The sequence below is a fragment of the Oryzias melastigma genome, linkage group LG17 (assembly GCF_002922805.2).
Source record: "Oryzias melastigma strain HK-1 linkage group LG17, ASM292280v2, whole genome shotgun sequence".
In the NCBI taxonomy this organism is placed as follows: domain Eukaryota; kingdom Metazoa; phylum Chordata; class Actinopteri; order Beloniformes; family Adrianichthyidae; genus Oryzias; species Oryzias melastigma.
This window is the reverse complement of record NC_050528.1, coordinates 21,063,686-21,083,703: the sequence shown is the minus strand read 5'-3', so window position 1 is coordinate 21,083,703 and position 20,018 is coordinate 21,063,686. Positions and strand designations below refer to the sequence as shown.

At 34.9% G+C, this 20,018-nt stretch overlaps 1 protein-coding gene across 4 annotated transcripts in view; it reads left to right on the top strand.

Annotated features, from left to right (window-relative positions):
• Window positions 1–1,758: 1,758 nt before the first annotated feature.
• LOC112147474 (solute carrier family 12 member 7) overlaps window positions 1,759–20,018 on the top strand; it is a 37,868-nt gene continuing 19,608 nt past the window's right edge. Inside the window, exons 1-6 of one of the 4 annotated variants that reach the window (XM_024273909.2) lie at window positions 1,759–2,286; window positions 2,357–2,599; window positions 12,362–12,453; window positions 12,598–12,723; window positions 17,866–18,012; window positions 19,871–19,925. In XM_024273909.2, coding sequence (XP_024129677.1) covers window positions 2,437–2,599; window positions 12,362–12,453; window positions 12,598–12,723; window positions 17,866–18,012; window positions 19,871–19,925 — 583 coding nt within the window. In that variant the 5' untranslated portion in view covers window positions 1,759–2,286; window positions 2,357–2,436. Of the gene's footprint in view, window positions 2,600–12,361; window positions 12,454–12,597; window positions 12,724–16,743; window positions 17,405–17,865; window positions 18,013–19,870; window positions 19,926–20,018 lie in introns of those variants that run through there. The other 3 variants (XM_036216245.1, XM_024273910.2, XM_036216246.1) reach the window with 3 other exon arrangements.

The window sequence follows — 20,018 nt, the reverse complement described above, 5'->3', positions numbered from 1 at the left end:
GCAATATTGTGAAAGCACTTTACGGGTGCCTGTGTTGACAGATCAGGTTGATGTTGCATTTTTGAAACATGTTCTTGTTTTACATTTGAAATTCTTGTCTTAAGCTGAACTTTGCCTTCTCTTTCCAAATACGTTCTCTGAATTGGACAGTGATCCTTGTCACTCCTCCCTTTCACGTTATTCAATCTCTGCTGCAATAAAATCAAGTAATTCATCAACTGATGTATAAAACCACACAAGAAATGACTGAGTACGGTTAGAAAACAGGTCTCAGCACTCAAAAACTACACAAATTAACATAAGAACAGTTGTTTCCCAAAACAAACAGAAAAAGCAAACACCTGTAAATGTGTATGAACACTATTTTGGACTTCAAATATTTCATTGCAGAAATGATTCACTCTTTGGGCTTTGTTTTTTTTTTTTTTTATACAATCACACAGCAAAAACTGAATTTTTAAGTAAAAAGATCCTTGTTTCAAGAGAAAAAAATGTTCTTTTTCTGTTTTGCAAGAAAAACAATCTTCTCAAAAAAGTTTTCCAAGAGCAAAATAATCTTAGTTTGTGAAAACATGCCTCAGTTTTGAATTAGAATTCTTGGCAAGTCAATTTTTTGTACCCCATGCCAATTATCATTTTTGACTTATTTCTACTGGGTCTGTTTTTGCAGTGCAAAATTAAAAGATTGTGGTGAGATAGTACGAGAGACTAAAAGGGACAAAATGCCATAGGTGGAAACAAAACTTTGTAAAAAAGGACACTAACAAAGTTAAAACTAATACAAAATTAACTTAATTTAAATAATTTATCAAATGGTTCATCTATTTACTGTCTTGTCGATTACAACCCTGCACAACAATCTGCAAAGAGAACATTAAAAAAAAAAAAACAAGTTTTGTTTCACAAAAAAAAAAATAATATTAACTTTTTTATTTGGGGACTTTTTTTCCAGCTCAAAATTAATATATTCCCTAAAAGGAACGCAATACTATAAATAGAATTAAAAATGTAAAAAAAAAAGAAAAAAAAAACGTTTACAGTGATTTATAGTTAAATACCATTACAAATCTGATTCAATTTAATTTATTTGAATTTTATTTGAATTGTGTCTTTTCATTATTAGCCATTCCACAAAAGTCTACAATCAGCAACAAAAATCTTAAAAGTAACCTATTTTTAAAGAAGGACCAATGAGTTTTAAAAGCACAAGCAAGGGGAGATATTTGTAAACAATTTGGTAAAGTAGGAAATGAACACTTACCTGAATGAATGAATGAATGAATGAATGAAAGAAACACTTACCTGAATAAATGAATAAACACCTATCTGAGTTAGTGAATGAATGAATGCATAAACACTTATCCCTGATTAGAGTTTTTTCTGAATCTCAAATCAGGGTTTTTCTATTATTAGGAGTATGAATCAAAAGGATTCTGATCCATTTAACAATAATTTCATTAGTTCTCCCGACTAAAGAATGTCTTGAACTTGAAAGGCGTAAAGAAAAACTAAGAAAAAAGTATCACATAGTTTGCAGAGTACTCTGTTGCATAATGTACATAAAGGATGTTCGCTGTGTTTTTTAAAAACCGTGCGGGGAAAATGACAACGAAACTGTCATTTCCACAAGCAAAGTCTATTGTTCGTCAAAGCACACTCCTTTTCCCCTGTAACTTTCCGTTGTAAAACACACCGGTGCCCAGGAAAGTCATCGTTTACGACTTCCAAGGTGTTTCCTTCGCTGCTGCACCGTTTGCACTTGAGAAAGGGTCAGCGTTTTGTCTGTGATGAACACTACACGTCACGTTACCCAGAATGCCCTGTGGGAAAGGAAACTCCCATTTTGTTTACCTGGAGGAAACCTGAGACAGCAACTCGCCTTAGGGAGGGACGAGGAAGCCAAATTCTAGAGAACCGGAAAAAACAGAAATAAATGATTCTCGTCTGGGGACTCGAGTGCTTCTTCTTACATGGAAATAGTTCTGGTGTGAAATACTACACTCCTCGCTTAGGTTAAAAGGAGAGAGAGAGGGAGAACTATCTGACAAAAGGGAGGAGCTTCAGGAATTTACCATGTCTGGGATCTGTTCAGATGGTAAACAGAGGGTCACATGGGGCAATAGCCTTGGAGCAATGTGAAAAAAAAGGGAGGGAAAAGAAAAAAAACAAGGAAAGGGAAGAGTGTCGGAATACACTGAGGAACTTTGGCCTGCCCCATGTGCAGGAGGCGGTCCTTTCACCCTGAGTTGAGAGGAAACCACAAAGACTGAGGAAACAAAGACTGGAGTAAGTGCCATGCTGTGGTTGGATTTTAAAAGACATTTTAGGCTTCCTTAACTTCCTAAAACATCTCCAGCAGGGGAGAAAGTTCAGCAGAGGCCACATTGTCGGTACTCCATACCCAGTACTTCCTTTTAGCCGTTTTGGGGAGCAAAGATGCCCACAAACTTCACTGTTGTGCCTGTGGAGGATGACAGCGGCAACAATGGAGCTTCTGCTGCTGCTGCTGCTGCTGCTGCTGAGGAGAGTAGACCTGCCAGTTTGGGCAACATCTTTCAGGAAGCAAGAGATGCGGACCACATTCAGGAACTTCATCCAGGTAAACTGAAGAGATTTAAAAAAACATACTTTGCCTATACATTCAACTGTAAATGGAGCCTCGTCTGGGGCTTTTTAATAGATCCCAAAGGCCGTGTAGGTGTGTAGGTGTGTTGGGATGATAAAATAAATGACTTTGAATGACTCATTATGTTAGTGAAAGCGTATGAATGCTGAGTCAAACAAAAAAACAGAAAACTCCTCGTTTTTCAACCAGCTCGAACTTGCAGGGCAGCTTGAGTAATGTGGTAGAGGGGGCAGGGCGCTTCTCCCTGTGTGCTTGCAGCCCTTATTGATGGTTCAAAACTTTAGTCTTATCTTGGTTCTGGTGTATGGCTGTGTGTCCGTGATAAACCCAGAGAAGAAATGGCATTGTAGACCCTGAAAGACAAGGGAAATTCCAAAGAAAGGGTTAAAACTAATTGTTTTTTAAAGTAAAATATGGTCCAAATCCTCTTTTCATAGATACTCAACTATTTGAAAAATGCACTTGAAATACTGACGGGCAGAGACAACAAATAACCTCCAGCAAAAGGGTGAATTCTTGTGTCCAGCTGAAATAGCTTGTCTCAGAAAATGCAATTTTATGATTTATAGATAATGAAAAAGTTTTAATTAAAAAAATCCAGAAAAAAATGTTCAAATGCATTGCATTGTTGTTTTTATATTAATTTCCTGATATAGTGAGCATCAATGCATACTGGTTTTTGGCTGAGAATTCTGGGTAATTTCTAGGGCACTCAGTTTTGGAATTGTACATTTGGACAGCTCTCCAAAATTGCAAACGCACTGTATTGTGCACTGCAGTAACTAGTGAAGGAATTCAAACATAGCCTAAGAATATCCAAATTAGCCATAACAGCTAACATATTGCTAAATTATTAGCTAAACTCAATAATAGTTTGAAAAACCTACATGCCAAATTACCCAAAAGGGCTAGCATAATACTAATTTGTTGAATTGCCAAATTAGCATGAAAAAAAGTAAAAACATTAGCTAAAACAGCTAGTTCATTTCTTAAATATGAACTAAATGTCAAATGAGCCAATTAAAAAAATGGAGATTAGCATATATACAATCGCTAACTAACAGATTTAGCTTAAACAATTAGCTTCAAACATTAGCTTTATTCATTGTGTGAAATTAATAAAGAGTGAACATTTTTGACTTGGGAAATACAGATTATTATGTTGTGTATGGAGTTTGATGCCTTCTTTGACCCTTTATGATTGAATTATAAGAAAATAGTTTTCAGATTTGCAGGTTAGTTACCCGTCAACAAACGGGGTCTTAGAAGAAATCACACATTAAACAAATACATGTGGAAGCTCCATACTCTCCCCCATGCATGAGGGCAAATTCCTGCTGCAATTTGAAACCTGCACAGTTGTTGGGTAGATTTTTTTTTAATGTCTTTAGGGGAAAGAAGGTTTTTTTTTTTTTTCTTTATGGTCCAAGTACTAGCAATTTTGTCCTTGAAAACACTGACACTTCCTAATATTTGTAAGGATCAAACTTTTGAACATCTGTGTAATCCTTTATCAATATATCAAATAAAATAAAGAAACAAATAAATCCTCTGCCTTTGGCTTGATACCAGAATACATTTTTTGCACTCATTCCAAAAATGGTTTCGGGTGATCCGTGCCAACATGGGAACAGACCTACTTTGATAGGTAGTTTGATCACAGCTGGAGGTTTAACTTAAGTTGAAAACATTCTTTCTGCACAGAAACAGAAAGAGTAATGACTGAAGAATTGAATTTATCTTCAGGTGAAACTATTTTACTACAACTTCCTATACGTTTAACTGAGTTTTGTGTTGAACTTCATTTTAAGATGAAAGTCGAACAATACTCAAATGTGATACACCTATCTTCCGTGTTTGATTAAACAGGTAATTATGCATAGTTTGTTGTAAGCCTTTTGCAAATAAGAAACAACTTTCCCACAGCAAAAAACACACTTGAGCATCTTGAATAATCTAAGATAATGTGGTGAATAAATCCTGGAATATCAAATCCTGTTGTACAGCCATTCTCCTTGTCTGTTTGGTGTCATCTAATTAATTTTTTGACTTTCAGAAGTTCAAAACATCTTCCAAAAACAATTCCACTAAACTACTATGAGGTCATCTTGGAGAGAAACTGTTGCAAAGTCAAACTAGGAACCAAAACAAACTCAGATTTGATCCATGTTTACTGTAAATACATATTATTACAGCGTGATATTTGGCTTTAAGAACTGGAAAAACATCCCAGGTCTCCTGTTACCATTTAGCTTCTTAAAATTCATGTTAAAAGCAGAAGTAAAATAAACATGACAGTAGGGGGAATTTAAATAAAGTAATTGTGACCTTTTCAGCAAATGGCTAAATGCTTTTTCTTTTTGTGCCATAGCAGTTTAGGTTCTATTAAAAGAATCTGTCAGAGTAAAAGTCTTTTTAAACAGAAAACTCTACTTGTATTTTCTGCATCTCATCACCTTCCTTCCCCCTGCGGCATGCTGGCTTTTGCTTATTTTGTGCTTTTTGCTGTCAACTGTAAACAACATTAGGTCAGCTATATGCATCAACATTGATAACAAGTTTAAGTCACATTGATGCATATGGAGGTAGTGGAAGATATGAAAATTAAATTTTATCTTAAGAAGAAAATCTCACTAGAAAATAATAACATTTTTCGTCCATGCAGCAAGTATTTTTACTTAACAAAAAATCTTATAAGAAGATGCCAAAACTTACAGACAAGCATTATAAAAAGAAAATATAAGCTAAAAACGGCTAACTATTTGATTAAAAAAAAGAATTTTAAACAGCCCCCAAAATGAGTTTTTTTTTCCTAATTCCAAACAAATATTTTGCATTTCTTGAGTTTTTGATTGTTGTTCATTTTCATTAGTGAAGAAAAATATTGTAATAGGTAGAAGTAACTCATTCTGGAACAAAATATGAACTAAATGACAATACAATCAAGTAAAAAAAAACACCTATTTTAAGAAAAGCTTAAAAATATGTAGAGCAAAGAAAAGTTAAGTCAATTCAAAACCTGGCAAAATATCTTGAAAGCTTTTCAAGCATCGAGAAAGTAGATTGGGGAAACACTGATCAGATCAGATCAACTCTAAAAAGTCACTGCTAATGACAAAGTAAAACTATTCAGTCATAAAAGAATAAACTGGATAAATATAAGCTAATAAAGTCATTATATGACAGTTTGCTATGTGCCTTGCTCTAAGTAGAGTTCAATAAATCAATAAAAATGCCATTTCACAGAGTTGCTCCTCTGTTGAAATTAACTATAGAGCAGAGGATCAGACATCAAAGTCTATTTTTAATTTAGCATTGTATTTATTTAACATTTAAAAGCCAGCTGTTTGAATTGCTGAGATCAGTCAGCTGTCATCATGTCATAACAATACTTTGCTTAATCACACCATTAATTCCAAAATAGGATTTTTATTTTCTATATTTGCATTTCTTTTAAAAATCAGAAAGAAAGGATGCACAGATGTTATCAACCAAACCAGACTTTAAATTCTGTTTACTTTTTGCACTAGCAGACTTGCACTATTCAAAAATGTGTCGCATAAACTTAATTATACGATGAAACAAAAATCATGGAGTTGGAACTGATGTCATCGTGCACTGATGTCAACTATCAGTTGACATCAGTGATCATGACTGGAAAAATGTTTGAAGATGAGTCAAATATATTTATGTTGTAAAGGACAGAGTCCAATCTTTGCATCTTAAGTAATCATAGGATGCACATTTCACCAGACAGCAGATGTACTGTGGCTTCATTTGTGATATTGGTCCCTTGTGCCCAAAAATGTAAAATAGAAAATGGAACTTTGACATGTTTGAAGTTGCAGAAGTATGATTCACTTTGTGAAATACAGAAGATATCGGGACTAAAACTGGATCCACTGTCTCTTATTTTAGGTCTCCAGAGTGAACATGTCATGTCTAAAGAAAGAAAAAAAAGATTTTACTGTGTGCTAACTTTTGCAGCAACAAAGAACATATTCCAGCAGTGGATCAGTGAAAAAGGTTAAAGGCTGGCTGAAGGAATATTCAATATTTACTATACATTCCATGACTGGACATGTTCTTCCTATTTGGTAGCCTTATATAAGATATGTGGGACCCAAAATTTCAGCTATTCTGTTGAAATAATTCTCGTGATTGTGCTTATTTTGTCACCATGGACCGTTTCATGAAGCGAGTTTTGTTGAAACTCTGAGTTTGTTAACTCTGAGTTTTCTGTTTCAGAAACAGAGGTAACTTAAACCCATGAAAGTGGGTGAAACCAAACCTGTTTCATGAAGCGGGTTGAGCTGAACTCAGAGTTCATCACTATGGCAACTGACTGTGAAAAAAAATAGTCATTCATACAGTTACGGAGATTACTCGTTAAATTACTGAAAGGTCTAAAAGCATTCCTTACTTAACAAGTAAAGAAGTGTCAGCAAGTGACAAAATGACCTTCCTGACATTTAGTTCTTATCCTGAATTGAAACGATTCAAATGGAGATGTACGCATTAACTCTGCAACTATTTTCTCTCTCTGTTTTACCGCTGCAGCTGTGTTGATCTTTTTACGGAAAATGTGCAAGTAGTCGGCATATGTTTGTAGGAACACATCAATTTCAGTAACCGTGAAATACTACACCCCAATAGTGTTTCCTGTCACCATGGTGAATCGTAATATCTTTGTTCCATTGCTAGGGCTTTGTATTGTAGCGACGCTCACACCTGATTCTGAGTCTAACAACTCAAAGTTGATTGAATAAACTCTTTTCAGCTGTTCTGAAACCAAAAACTCTAAGTTTGCAAATTTTGAGTAAGTAAACTCTGAGATCAGGTTTGAACTCTGAATTTGTTAAACCTGCTTCTTGAAACGAGCCCCAAAGTCAGAAAACAGCAGCAAAAATACAGTTCTTTGTCCTGTAAACAATATGGAAATAAAGTATTTTTTTAAATGAAGCACTAATAAATGACTACTCAGCTATGAGAACTGTGTAGGTGAAAGTGATTCAGTTGTCATTTTTTAAGTAAACAAATTATTTTCAACACGAAATCATTCCATTTATCATAGACTTAGAAGACATCCAAAACAGCAAAAGACCGGAGGACGTTTAAAATCAACATGAATCAACTTTAATAGAGATTGTAATATTCTAAACACAGATTTCCTCAAACTTGTATCCCCAGAATGCTGACATTATTAAGGGTTTTTCCCCGTCAGTCACTCCAGGTGACAGCTGTTGTTGTAATCATCCACACCTGTCTTCATTTCTGTTAATTGTCCTCAGTGTATAGCAAAGTCCTGAATATAGTTGTAAGGTGTGCTGTTCTTCAATTTCTCTGCCAGATTGGTCTGTTTTTCAGAATTTAGTTAGATTTATTTCATTCTTTTCACCACCTGAGGATGGCAGCATTTCACTCGCTGGTGTGTAGCCTGCCGGAGAGGTATTTGAAGAATAAGAAGAAGGTCCAGTTTTCAGTTTGACATTGCCAGGTCACCTACTTTATTCCCTCTTTAATTCTCCATAGTCTTGTCCTGTTTAAGTTTATTTATTAAACGTTTAAATTTCTTCCACCAAGCAAAGTTCTCTGTATTTTTAGGTCATATAAAACCAGTTTGTGACAATGTGAATCTTGATTAATATTGGGAGTTACAGCCAGCTTTGTTCTCTTGTGCATCTTATCCCCTAAACACAGACTTTTATTGTGACTGGAAATAAAAAATATTTGTAGAGAATGAGTTGTATCTCCTATTAAATCCTAAATCCTTTATATTGAAGTTCCTACAGATGTCACAAGACGTACAGAGAAATGATCTATGGAGCTGATTAAAGAAGATATATCTTGTTTAGATTCTTTTTTTCTTTATAAAGTAACATTGTAAATAATTTTTATACACATTTCCCTATCTTATTTTGTTTGCCAATATTCAAAATGATATTTGTTTTGTTATTTTTAAATTAAAACAATCTTCGTGTTAGTCTTTTGAGATTATTTTAGAAAGAAAGCTTCAATACATTATGACGATTCAGAGAAATCAGCACAATAATGTGGGACAAACCAGGTTCAGAAACTTTGAGAAAACTTCTTTTATTGAAGCTACCTTGGTAAAACCTTCAAGGTTAACCTTTCCACTCCCAGAACTTTTACTTTTCAATACATTTTTCTGTTTACATTTGCAGCGCATCTATTATCGACTCATTATTATAAATGTACTGGGGTAATGTGTTACATATGTCAAAATGGAGATAAAATGGAGATTATCCTAATCAGTTTTCTTCATAATACCATTTTAAATTTGACGCAATGTCGTGTTTAACTTGATTAAATATTTTTGGAACCATCTACACTCTGATGTGAGACGATACTAACATCTGGTGGTTAACTTAATAATTTCTTGTGCTTTGAATCAAGTTTGATTTCTTTTTTATCATAGATGGTATTGAGTTTTGCTTAATTAGTTGTCTAATGAATATCACAGTGGGATATGACAGTATAGTTAAAAAAAACACTACATGAAGATCATTTTCCAAACCAAATAACAAAAACAGTGATACCATTAAAAGCATTTAAGAAAAAAACAAATGATTTGATAAAACATTAAAGTAACACATTACAAAAACTACTAAGCAGATTTTAAAGCAGGGGAATAAATATCTTATGATGAGACTTCAAATTTTACTTCTAAAAGTGGGCTAAATCCTTAAAAATCTTGCCTCACCATCAAATCAGTTAAATCTCAAAAATGCAGATGAGAGGAAGCACAGGGTGTTAATCTGCTTATTAGCTATAAAGTTGAGCAGTACATATCAAATTGTACAGTAAATATGTTTAATGTTTGATTCATAAAATTTGCTTCAACAAATTTAGACCAGATTCCTTTGTACAAATGATGCTTTTACTTAGTTAGGAACCAAATTCTTGCCCTTTACACTGAGGCACAGTGAAAGGGGTATGGAATTTCAGCAACTCCTGCTCAGCACCTTACAGTCAAACAAAACTTCTGTTGTATTCGAGTCCTGAATGTTAGACTATCGTTTGAATGGAGAGAGCCACTCTGAAACTGGATCATTCATCAAGACGAAAGAAAATCCTCGTGAAATAATAACTTGATAAGGAAATATTTATGACAAATAAAATCTGTATATTCATTTGTAAAGGTTGAAACATACTTAAACTTCAGAATCTGGCAACAAACAATAAATACATGTAATATGTCATGTTATTTCATATCATTGCTTTAGCCAAATCGGTGACATGGCTGAGAGACTTCAAACATAAAATAAAACATTAAAAAAATGTTGCAAAAACATGATTATATGAATATAATTACATTAAATAAAACTGTGTCAACTGATATGTTCTTGATGGGTTTTGAACAATTTATTTAATTTATGATATATAACAGATTGGCTTTTTAAGCAATGTATTTTCAACTATTTTAATACATTTTATATACTTTTAATAGTGTTTTATTTTTTTAGTCATCTTGTGTACTATTGGCACTGTACTTGCACTGTTTAAATTATGTGTTCACTGATTGGACTGCAAGTCCTTAATAGTTATAACAATGACAATGTCTGTCTGTGTCGAGTAGCACACGCATATTTTCTGCAGAAGACACTGGTGTAGTGCATATATTGATTTGTTACAACCTGTTTAATGTATTTAGCATTGTGACATAATTTCACTGGTCTGGCAAAACCTTCTGAGAAAAGTAATCAATGAGGAAGACAGTTCTTACCTTAAGAGGGCGCTCCTTAGCCAGATGTGCTTGTTGTTGTCATCCAAGGCATCTTAAGATTTCAAATTGATTTGGGATTTGAGCTCTGTGAGGAGAGGCAGATTCCTACATTCTTCATGGTGAAATATTTGGTTGCACAGACAGCCAGTAATTCTCAAAGGACTTCTGCTTACAAAAAAAATTAAACCTGGGACATTTAAAATAATTTCCCTGCTAAAAATAAGGAAGTTTTTGTTCATTGGCAGCTCAGTAATTTTATGTAGGAGTTGTGGAGCTGCAGATAAAAATGACTAAACAAGAAGTGTTTGTCAGAAACTGTAGTTTCTATGAAGGACAAAAAAAGTTGATGAAGATGATCAACACGACCCAGGGAGGAGAACTTAAGACGTCAACAGACACGCTAACGCGGTTTGTTACTGGAGGGGATCAACAAGACATTTTCGATCTGTTAGCATTAAAAGTACATATTTCTTTTAAAGGTGAAAAATACATACATTATACATTTATATTGTTTTTTTTTTTTTTTGCAATGCAGTACAGCCTATGTACGTACATACTGTAGTTATTGAATTTTCATGCAAAATACCCCAACAGAATGAATGATTGTTTATGTGAAAATACTCTTGGACTCTTTAATTTTATTAGTTTTCTCTCTGAATAGTTTTGTAAAACCTCCCGCCCCCCCCAAAAAAAAAAAAAAATAAAGAATTCAAATTGAATTCATCCAGGAAAAACAAAAAAAAAAATGTTTATCTGTGAAAGAGACAATATTTAAGTGAACCATTTGTTTAAAAAAAAAAATCAGATTTGCAATTTAATATTTCACAAGTCATTTGTTTTTATATTCTATTGTTTTGAAGTATAACTCAGACCCTCCAGGGGCCCATTTCAAGAAGCAGGTTTTGTTGGAACTCTGAGTTCGTTAACTCTAAGTTAAGGAAAACTCAGAGTTTCTGGTTTCAGAAACGGAGGTAAATTAAAACCCGTGAAAGTGGGTTAAACCAAACGGTCTGTGTCATGTTTTGCTGCGCACGACTGCAGCACAACATGAACAGAGTATGAGAAAAAGACAGAGAGAGACTCTGGAAATTGATAATACAAAGAAAGGAGTGCAGGAAAATGATTCCATATAGAACCTCCTCCACAACAAACATATAGACACTGAAGAAACCTTTAGTTACTGAGAGAAACTCAGTTCAGGGCCCATTACAAACCCACATTTTGTGCCCACTTTTAAACCATTTGGGGCCCACTTGGCTTTGCTGGCTGGGATCTCACAATAAAAAGAGTTGGAATATGAGAATATGATTTTTTTTTCATAATTAAAATTTTTAGGCACTTTTCCAAATAGATATATTAAAAAAACATCGCATTGTCGCATTTTTTCACAAAAGCTACCGCAACATCAGGCGTTTTAGCCGACAACAATCATAAAAATCTGCTGTGAAATCCTAGAGGGTCTGATAACTTCATTAAAATTGATTAAAGAATTTAAAGTGTAACATTTAATTTACTTTATACTCTGGTTTGGAGTGAATATGAATTGTTAGAAACATATAAAAGGTGTAACTAAATGTTTTACCTGATGCCTCTAAGTTTTAAAAAAAATGAATCTTTTCTTTTTTCCTTTAATGTGTGTGTATAGGATTGGGCAAAGAGCAATTGTCATTTGAATAAAAAAAAATCCTATCAGTTATTGGAATTGTGAAGGTGTATGTACACCTCATCCACTGTAAACGTCACAAAATGCTTTAACAATTAGATACTGCATTTGTTTTCCTCCGAAAAGATAAATACTTGTAATATATAATAAAATAAAAGCATTTTACCAGTTAAAAAATAAAAAAATCCAGGAAAATCCCTGATTTGTGTCATATGTGATATAAACTTCCCATCTGAATCTAAATATATCGGAAAACATATTTATTAACTTGCCAAATAAATGGGTTATTTTGATCCCGTTGACTCTTATTTGTCTTTATTTCAAGGTGATGACAGTCAGAGAGAGACCACTCCATTTCTCCACTCAGACGATGACGGACAATTCTCATATGATGGCAAGAACATGGCTCTGTTTGAGGTACATCTGTGAATCCGAATTAACAGTCACAATAAACTATATATTCATATGTATGATTATTTAAACCAAAAGATGTGGAAGTATTAACGTAGAAACGTTATGGTTGGGTTTACAAGTCTGGGTATTTCTCTTTCCTGTCTTCAGGAGGAAATGGACAGCACTCCTATGGTTTCATCTCTTCTCAACAAGCTGGCCAACTACACCAACTTGACACAAGGCGTCCGTGAGCACGAGGAGGCCGAGGACGGAAACCGAAGGGCCCCTGTTGCGGTACACTCTTTTGTCAAACCAGCTTTATATTTCTCCAACATTTGACCCAGTCAGCTCAATCAAATTTTGCAGAAGTTTAGGGATTGCTCAGTCAAACCAATACAAAAGTTTGATGATTGTTCAAAGATTTACAAATGTTTGGTAATACCAATATGAACTCTGCAAAATTTTGATGATTGCTCTGTAAAATCTTCCTCCTCTTAAAAACATAAACCTCATCTAATCAGTGATGTCCCATTTTATTTAATTCAACATTTCATTTTGATTTCTGGAAACTTTTTTTTAATCTGAATTTTTTAATTTTTTTGCTTCTAAAATGTAAGGCTTTTTTAATTGTTTCAAACCATTTTTTCTGTTGAGTGATTTGTTTATTTGATTTTGACTTCAGGGCCACAGTAATGTGACTGTTTTAGTTCTCAGAAACTTTTTTAACTATTGAAATTAACTAAACAGAGTCTTCAGTTTTTCTTCAAATAAATTTGCTACTAATAATTTTGGCTTTCGTCACCTTGCCTACAGGAGACCGCCCAGACAAGGTGGCAGAAAAGTAAAACATTCTATAAATAAACTAAAATGTGACAAAAATCATGGGAACAATAAAACAAAAAAGAAGACAGAGCAGAATAGATGACCTGATAATGACAAATGGAAAACCAGACACTTAAACAGGCTGGAGGTGATCAACTGAACTGAAAAAAGTTGTGGATCATTACCTGAAACTGGTGTAAGTGACAAAGAGAAACCAAAAACATGACCAAGAACAGCAGAAAACTAAACCACAGAATCCTCACAGCTTTGACTCTAGCTTTACACACTGTTTAAGCCTTTTTTTAAGCTGGTTTTGACCCTACTGTTATACTGAGAAAAGAAATTATCTTAATAATCTTTATTTTTTTTGTAATCATTCCAGACTAAGTCACTTTTACCCATAATTCATTGTATCATTTGTGTTTATGTTTCTCATTTTCACCAGTTGGAGCCTTTTCTACTTTTATACTATGTCATTCTGATGAGTTACAATGATCACCAGGGGCGTGTTGTAAACCCATCAATTTGAGATGAATAGATTGTCTTTAGCTTTTAGTTTTATGGCTCCTGTACCATGCCCTAAGAAAAAAGATTTTGTTTTTAAAGTATCAAAAAGTCAGTGTGTTAGATGAGAACATATTTGGCTTTTATTGGGATTAAAGACAGAGGTGTTATAATGTGGAAAAGTAACTAGTCACCAAGGCCTTTTAAAATGTGCTCACATGTATTCAGTTGAGATTCATGTGATACAGCAGATTTTTTTAACAGATAGTGATTTTTCCTAAACTTGAAATAAAATGTAATTAAGTTGTTTTAAGATTGTAAAAATAGACTAGAGGGTGTGTGACATAGTGGTAAGAAGTGTATGTCATTCTTTTTTTATTCCTGTTTACTTTGTCAGTATGTCAATATGAAGAACAAAAAAAACTATTTTCCTCTATCTTTCAAAATTTATATTCAACTAGAAGTTTAATTTGTTTTAAATACAACAAGGAATAAAGTTTTATTGAAAAAAGATCAAAATCTTAAAATGACAAAGCAATCTATTTTCATAAAAAAAACATAAGGTCACAACTTTGACCTTATGTTAAAAGTAATATCTTGCAAAAAATAATAATTTTCTTTGTATTATAGGATATTTTTTTTAATGTAGCTCCATCAGTTAGCATTATTGGATTGTTCAAAGAAAGAATATAACTTTTTGTGTCTCTGTGTACTGAGTTCTAATTGCAAATTTTTAAAGCATGTACAGTCAAAGATGTAGGAGGAAAAAATAAAAAAGGGAAAAACTATACTGAGACTAGAAGGTTGTGGGTTCAAATCCACGGTTGAGTCATATCAAAGACTAAGAATGGGACCTAGTGCCTTCCTGGAAAACACTCAACCCCAATTGAGGGGTTGGATTGGAGGGGTTGCACCGCCAAGTGGTTCCTGAGTGAAGGTGTGACTGGCCCCAAAAGAGGGGTCAAATGCGGGGAAACAAATTTTACTTACCTAGGTGTGACATCTCATAGGACTTTAACTATGTTGTAACGTCCAGCTGAATGGAGTCAGAAAAAGCCTTTTGTGCTACAAAGCTTTAAAAATCCAACTCCAACATCTTTTGATCTATTTTCAAAGCATTCCCAGTGGTATTTTAACTATGATTATGCTAATTTTAGCCAAGAACTAACAAACAAACCAAGAAACTGTCTTTTTTTGCCTTCCCAAACTTCCCGACATGAATCTGTTTACTGTACATGCTTTCTCACTAGCTTAAAGGCCCTCACAACCCCCAACCTAATCACTACGGGTGCAACAAAAATGATTAGCAAAATATTGGAGTTATCCAGCTGTACAGTTTAGAGCCAAATGTTAAAGATGATTAAAAAAATTACGTAGGTGGATATTATTGAAGAACTGTTTGGAAATTTGACGCAGAGCACAAGTGAAACAGCTTATAGTAGAAATTAGGGCTGGGTTAATAAAGTTCTGTTATCAATCTGAACTGATCTAAGCCTACTAGATCAATAATTGCTCCATAGAAGTAGAGAAGATCTAACACATAATGCTAAAGTCAGCTAGCTTGATGCTAGCGTATAATGGGATTTCCCATGGGGCGGCTAATGCCAACACTTGGTCAACCAAAGCCTTCCCAACAATTTGAAGAAAGTAATACTCTGACATGCAATTTTAAGCTTAATTTTCTTCATAAATGTCTTCCATCAGATAAATGTTACAAAAGCATGTTAAAAAAAACACACAGACACACATCCATAACTTCTTTTGAGGCTTCTATCAATTTCCCTCTTCGTACTCTAGCAGCATTCCTTAGTTCAATTAAAATGTATTTATATAGCCCAATATCACAAAACAACTGTCTCATTGAGCTTCATACAAAAACAGAAAGTTAGTCATAAAATAGAAACATTAGCTGGTTGCTAAACTAAACTAAGAGACTAAGCTAAAATGGTTATCCCTGACCTTAGACCCTTTTTCTCAGTAAGGAAAAAATCCTAAAAAACCCAACTCCAGGAAAAAAGAAGAAACCTCAGGAATGTCCACAAGGGATCCTCTCATGTACAAGGACTGTTAAAGGAGAATGTGAGCTTATCTAATTCTACAACTACATGTTTGGATAGTCTTCATCCAGATAGTGCTGGGGAACAGGTGGGGGCAAGGTCCACAGCCAAAGCGAGCCAGAGGCGAGGTCCACAGCCAAGAACAGGAGCACAGACGATCCACCTGGAATCTCTCCCACTCCTAAATGCGAGATGATGAGCCAGAGTCATGGTCCATGGTCAAGGACAGGACCACCGATGATCTAACTGGAATCTCTCCCTCTCCGAGATGCGAGAGATGACAAGTCAGAGTCATGGTCCATGGTCAAGAACAGGACCACAGACGAACCAACTGGAATCTCTTTCATTCCGAGATTACAAGCCAGAGGCGTGGTCCATGGTCAAGAACAGGAGCACAGACGATCCACCTGGAATCTCTCCCACTCCGAGATAACAAGCCAGAGGCAAGGTCTACACCCAAGAACAGTAGTACAGACGATCCACCTGGAATCTTTCCCACTCCAAGATAACAAGCCAGGGGCAAGGTCTACACCCAAGAACAGGAGCACAGATGATCTACCTGGAATCTCTCCCACTCCGAGATGCGAGATGACAAGTCAAAGTCATGGTCCATGGTCAAGAACAGGACCACAGACGATCCAACTGGAATCTCTTTCATTCCGAGATTACGAGCCAGAGGCGTGGTCCATGGTCAAGAACAGGAGCACAGACGATCCACCTGGAATCTCTCCCACTTCAAGATAACGAGCCAGAGGCAAGGTCTACAGCCAAGAACAGGAGTGCAGACGATCCACCTGGAATCTCTCCCACTCTGAGATGACAAGCCAGAAGCGAGGTCCATGGCCAAGAACAGGAGCACAGACAATCTACGTGGGATCTGAAATCTCTCCCGCTCCCTAGGAAAGGGGTGGGAAAGAGGAACAACACTCGAATTGCACTGCACCAAACAGAAGCATAGATAACTCCAATATTGCCTTGCTCCTCCAGTCCCATCCACTCTCCTCCAATTCATCTTCCATAAAGAGCCCCATTTTGAACCCAAAACAGTACAGCAACACAGAACACAATAGCAACTTAAAAATGCTGTTTGCTACAGTCCGTTTTACCTCTTCTACTTTGGAGAGTCTTTCAGAATTCATCCACTGATTTGCACTGTTCCCATCAAACTGATTTGCATGTTAGCAAAAAGCTGTACATTTTATCTGGTTTTGCAGAAAAAAAACATTATTGCTGTTTTCTTCACAGTCCTTGTGGCAAAAACCTGACGATTTGCACAAAGAAGCCAAATTCTGAAAACTCAATATAAAAAACAAAAAAAACAATACTTGCTTGTTCTGCAGTCATGAGAAGTCAGAACATTGGGAGTCTTGATGTCAAAGACAGTAAAACATTCTGAAAAACACACCCCCTGAATGATAGCTGAGGGCTTTTAATCTGAACCTTGAGACAGAATGAACCGGACAAACTGAGAGGGAGAAAATAAAGAGGCAAACAGAAACAAGATTGAGGAGATGTTAGACATGTGGATATGGACAATGGAGGATTTGAAGCATTTAAACAAACGGGACCAAATACTTTTGACTAATAAAAGGGTAAGTGTTCCTGAATATTTTAGCAAGGAAGTAGATCTGCATGGTGGCTGAGCTTGAACATTTTATAGGAGCGTTTTTTTTTTTGAAGGGTGGCAAATGAGAACCGCAGAGTGGAAGGCCATTACAAATCAGAAATATTTATTATTTAATGCTTCTTTAAGCATTTCCAATGCTTAAAAAAGCTTGTATTGATTTTTTAAAATCTTTGTCAGTAATTATACTAATATTGAATGTAAAATTGGGGTGCGAAGCCATTTGCTGGGGGGCAGCTGCCTCATTTGCGCTCTTGTAGCTCCGCCCCTGGATCTGCACAGTGAGAGTGCATTCTTCAGTTTGGATGCTCATTCCAGCAGATTTTGGTACTTTGAGCTTCTACACATACAGATTAAATTCTGTAAGTACGTTTTTTAGACCAAATTTAATCCTTAATGAGTTTCTTCTGTATTTTTTTTTCTCTGCAGATCCCCCAAATGGGAACGTTCATCGGCGTTTACCTGCCCTGCCTGCAGAACATCCTGGGAGTGATCCTCTTCCTGCGCCTCACTTGGATTGTCGGGACAGCAGGAATTTTGGGGTCTTTTGCCATTGTCTCCATGTGTTGCATTTGTGTAAGTCACAGTTTGAGAAAAATTTAGGAATCACCCGTAAACACTGAGGGGACACTTTTTAATGTAAGGATTTAATGTTTGACATATTTGACCTTAACGATTAATCTTTGATGTAATGGCCAGAAAATGAGGTATCATAATTTACTGAACAGAGGCCCGACTGTTTGAAAGTCTGAAGTAAACTTGCCCTGCACTCATGTGATGAGAACAAAGTGCACCGAAGTGCTTTTATACCAAAAGAGGCAATGAAAGTTTTTTTTTTTTTTTTTTTTTGTTATTAAATTGAATAATCTAAGTTCCTTTTATGTGTACTGCCAAACTAAAAATAGCATCAATGAACAAGTGGGAGGTTATTTGTTCTGTTTTTACTAATAAAGTCAGATTTGACACTACATGTTTTTAGTCAGGAATAATTGCACACTTTTTAATTCTTAGAATGAACTCATATGTTAAACTATTTGATTAATAGCATAGGACTCATTAATATAAGAAAAAAAAAATCCTACTAAAATCCAAGCATAAAAGCAGAAGATAAAGTAGGCTTAGAACTACAAAAAAGACAACTGGCTGTTTTTATTCTTAGTCAAAGAATAAAAACAGACAAAAAGTTAATAGATCCACTTGAATGTATCCAAAAACATGAGCACAAGTGCTATTAAAATCGTAAAAACTCCCTGCTTTAACAAAAATGCAGTTTCGTTACAAAGTAATTAGAGTAATTAGTGATCATTACAAAATTATTCAAGTTTTGCAATAGAAAAACATAAAAAAAACTATAAATGATAAAGGTGGAAATTATTAGAGAACTGTTTGGTAATTGTGACGCAGAGCAAAATTAAAGAGCTTATCGTAGAAATTATAGCTGGGTTGATAAAATCGATTTATCTATCTAAGCTTAATGGATCAATAATGGATCCATAAAAGTAGAGATCGATCTAATGCATGATGCAAAAGTCTGCTAGCTTGATGCTAACGTATAATGGGATTTCCCATTGAACAGCTAACATTAACGCTCGATTGACATACATTGCTACCTAAATGAACTTCTTTATATACTCACAGGGATGAATTTTCCAAACTCTTTTAAGGAAACATTTTTTTAAATTAACAATTTGTGGTCCTTAGCACAGTTTTTTGCTCATTCTTTCTTCTTCTGGAATAAGGTGTAATGCTATAGTGTGATCGCCACCTAGTGGCCAAATTGAAACACCCTCCAGGAGAGGCAGAACAATTGTTGGAGCTTCTCTGCTTCAGAATCCATGAAACACTGTATGCTATAAACACTCTCATTATTGTTTCACTTATTAATTTTACAGTTTGCGAATTGTATCAGAATAATATGAAAATCTTCAAAGCATATATAGATTATTAATGTATTTCTTAAACAAATGTGTCTAAATGTTTAAAATAAATAATTGGACTCGAATCAATCCAGGCTCATCGATTCTGGAAATTATTGGCGATACCCAGCCCTAGTGGAATAATTAATAAAAGTGCGTGTGACCTATCTAGCTAAAAGTATCCTAAAAGTTATAAGACTCAAAAATACTTCAAAAGAATTTTCCAACTATTTTCAATAAGCATGAGAAAGCTTTAAGAAGCATTAGGAGAAATTCAAGCAGGGATTCTCTACAAGAGCTGGATGTGTTCATACTGATTTAAGGACAATGTCATCAGTCAGCATTGAAACACTAATATATTATAAAAATAATAATTAATTAGATTTGACCCATTTCCAATTTAAATAAAAAAACTGTCTGAATTTTAACCTCAAATAGTCTTTTAAAGTTGATATATATGCATGTGTTTTGATTTTTCTCACATTTTAACTTTAAACTTTTTCTTGAATTTAATGTAGACTTTACTCACTGCAATTTCGATGAGCGCCATAGCAACCAACGGAGTTGTACCAGGTAAGTTGAAAGCAGTGGCGGGCCGTGCATTTCACACCTAGGCCTTCAGTAGTGCTCCATCTGAATCAATCCAACCCTCATTAACTATTTTAT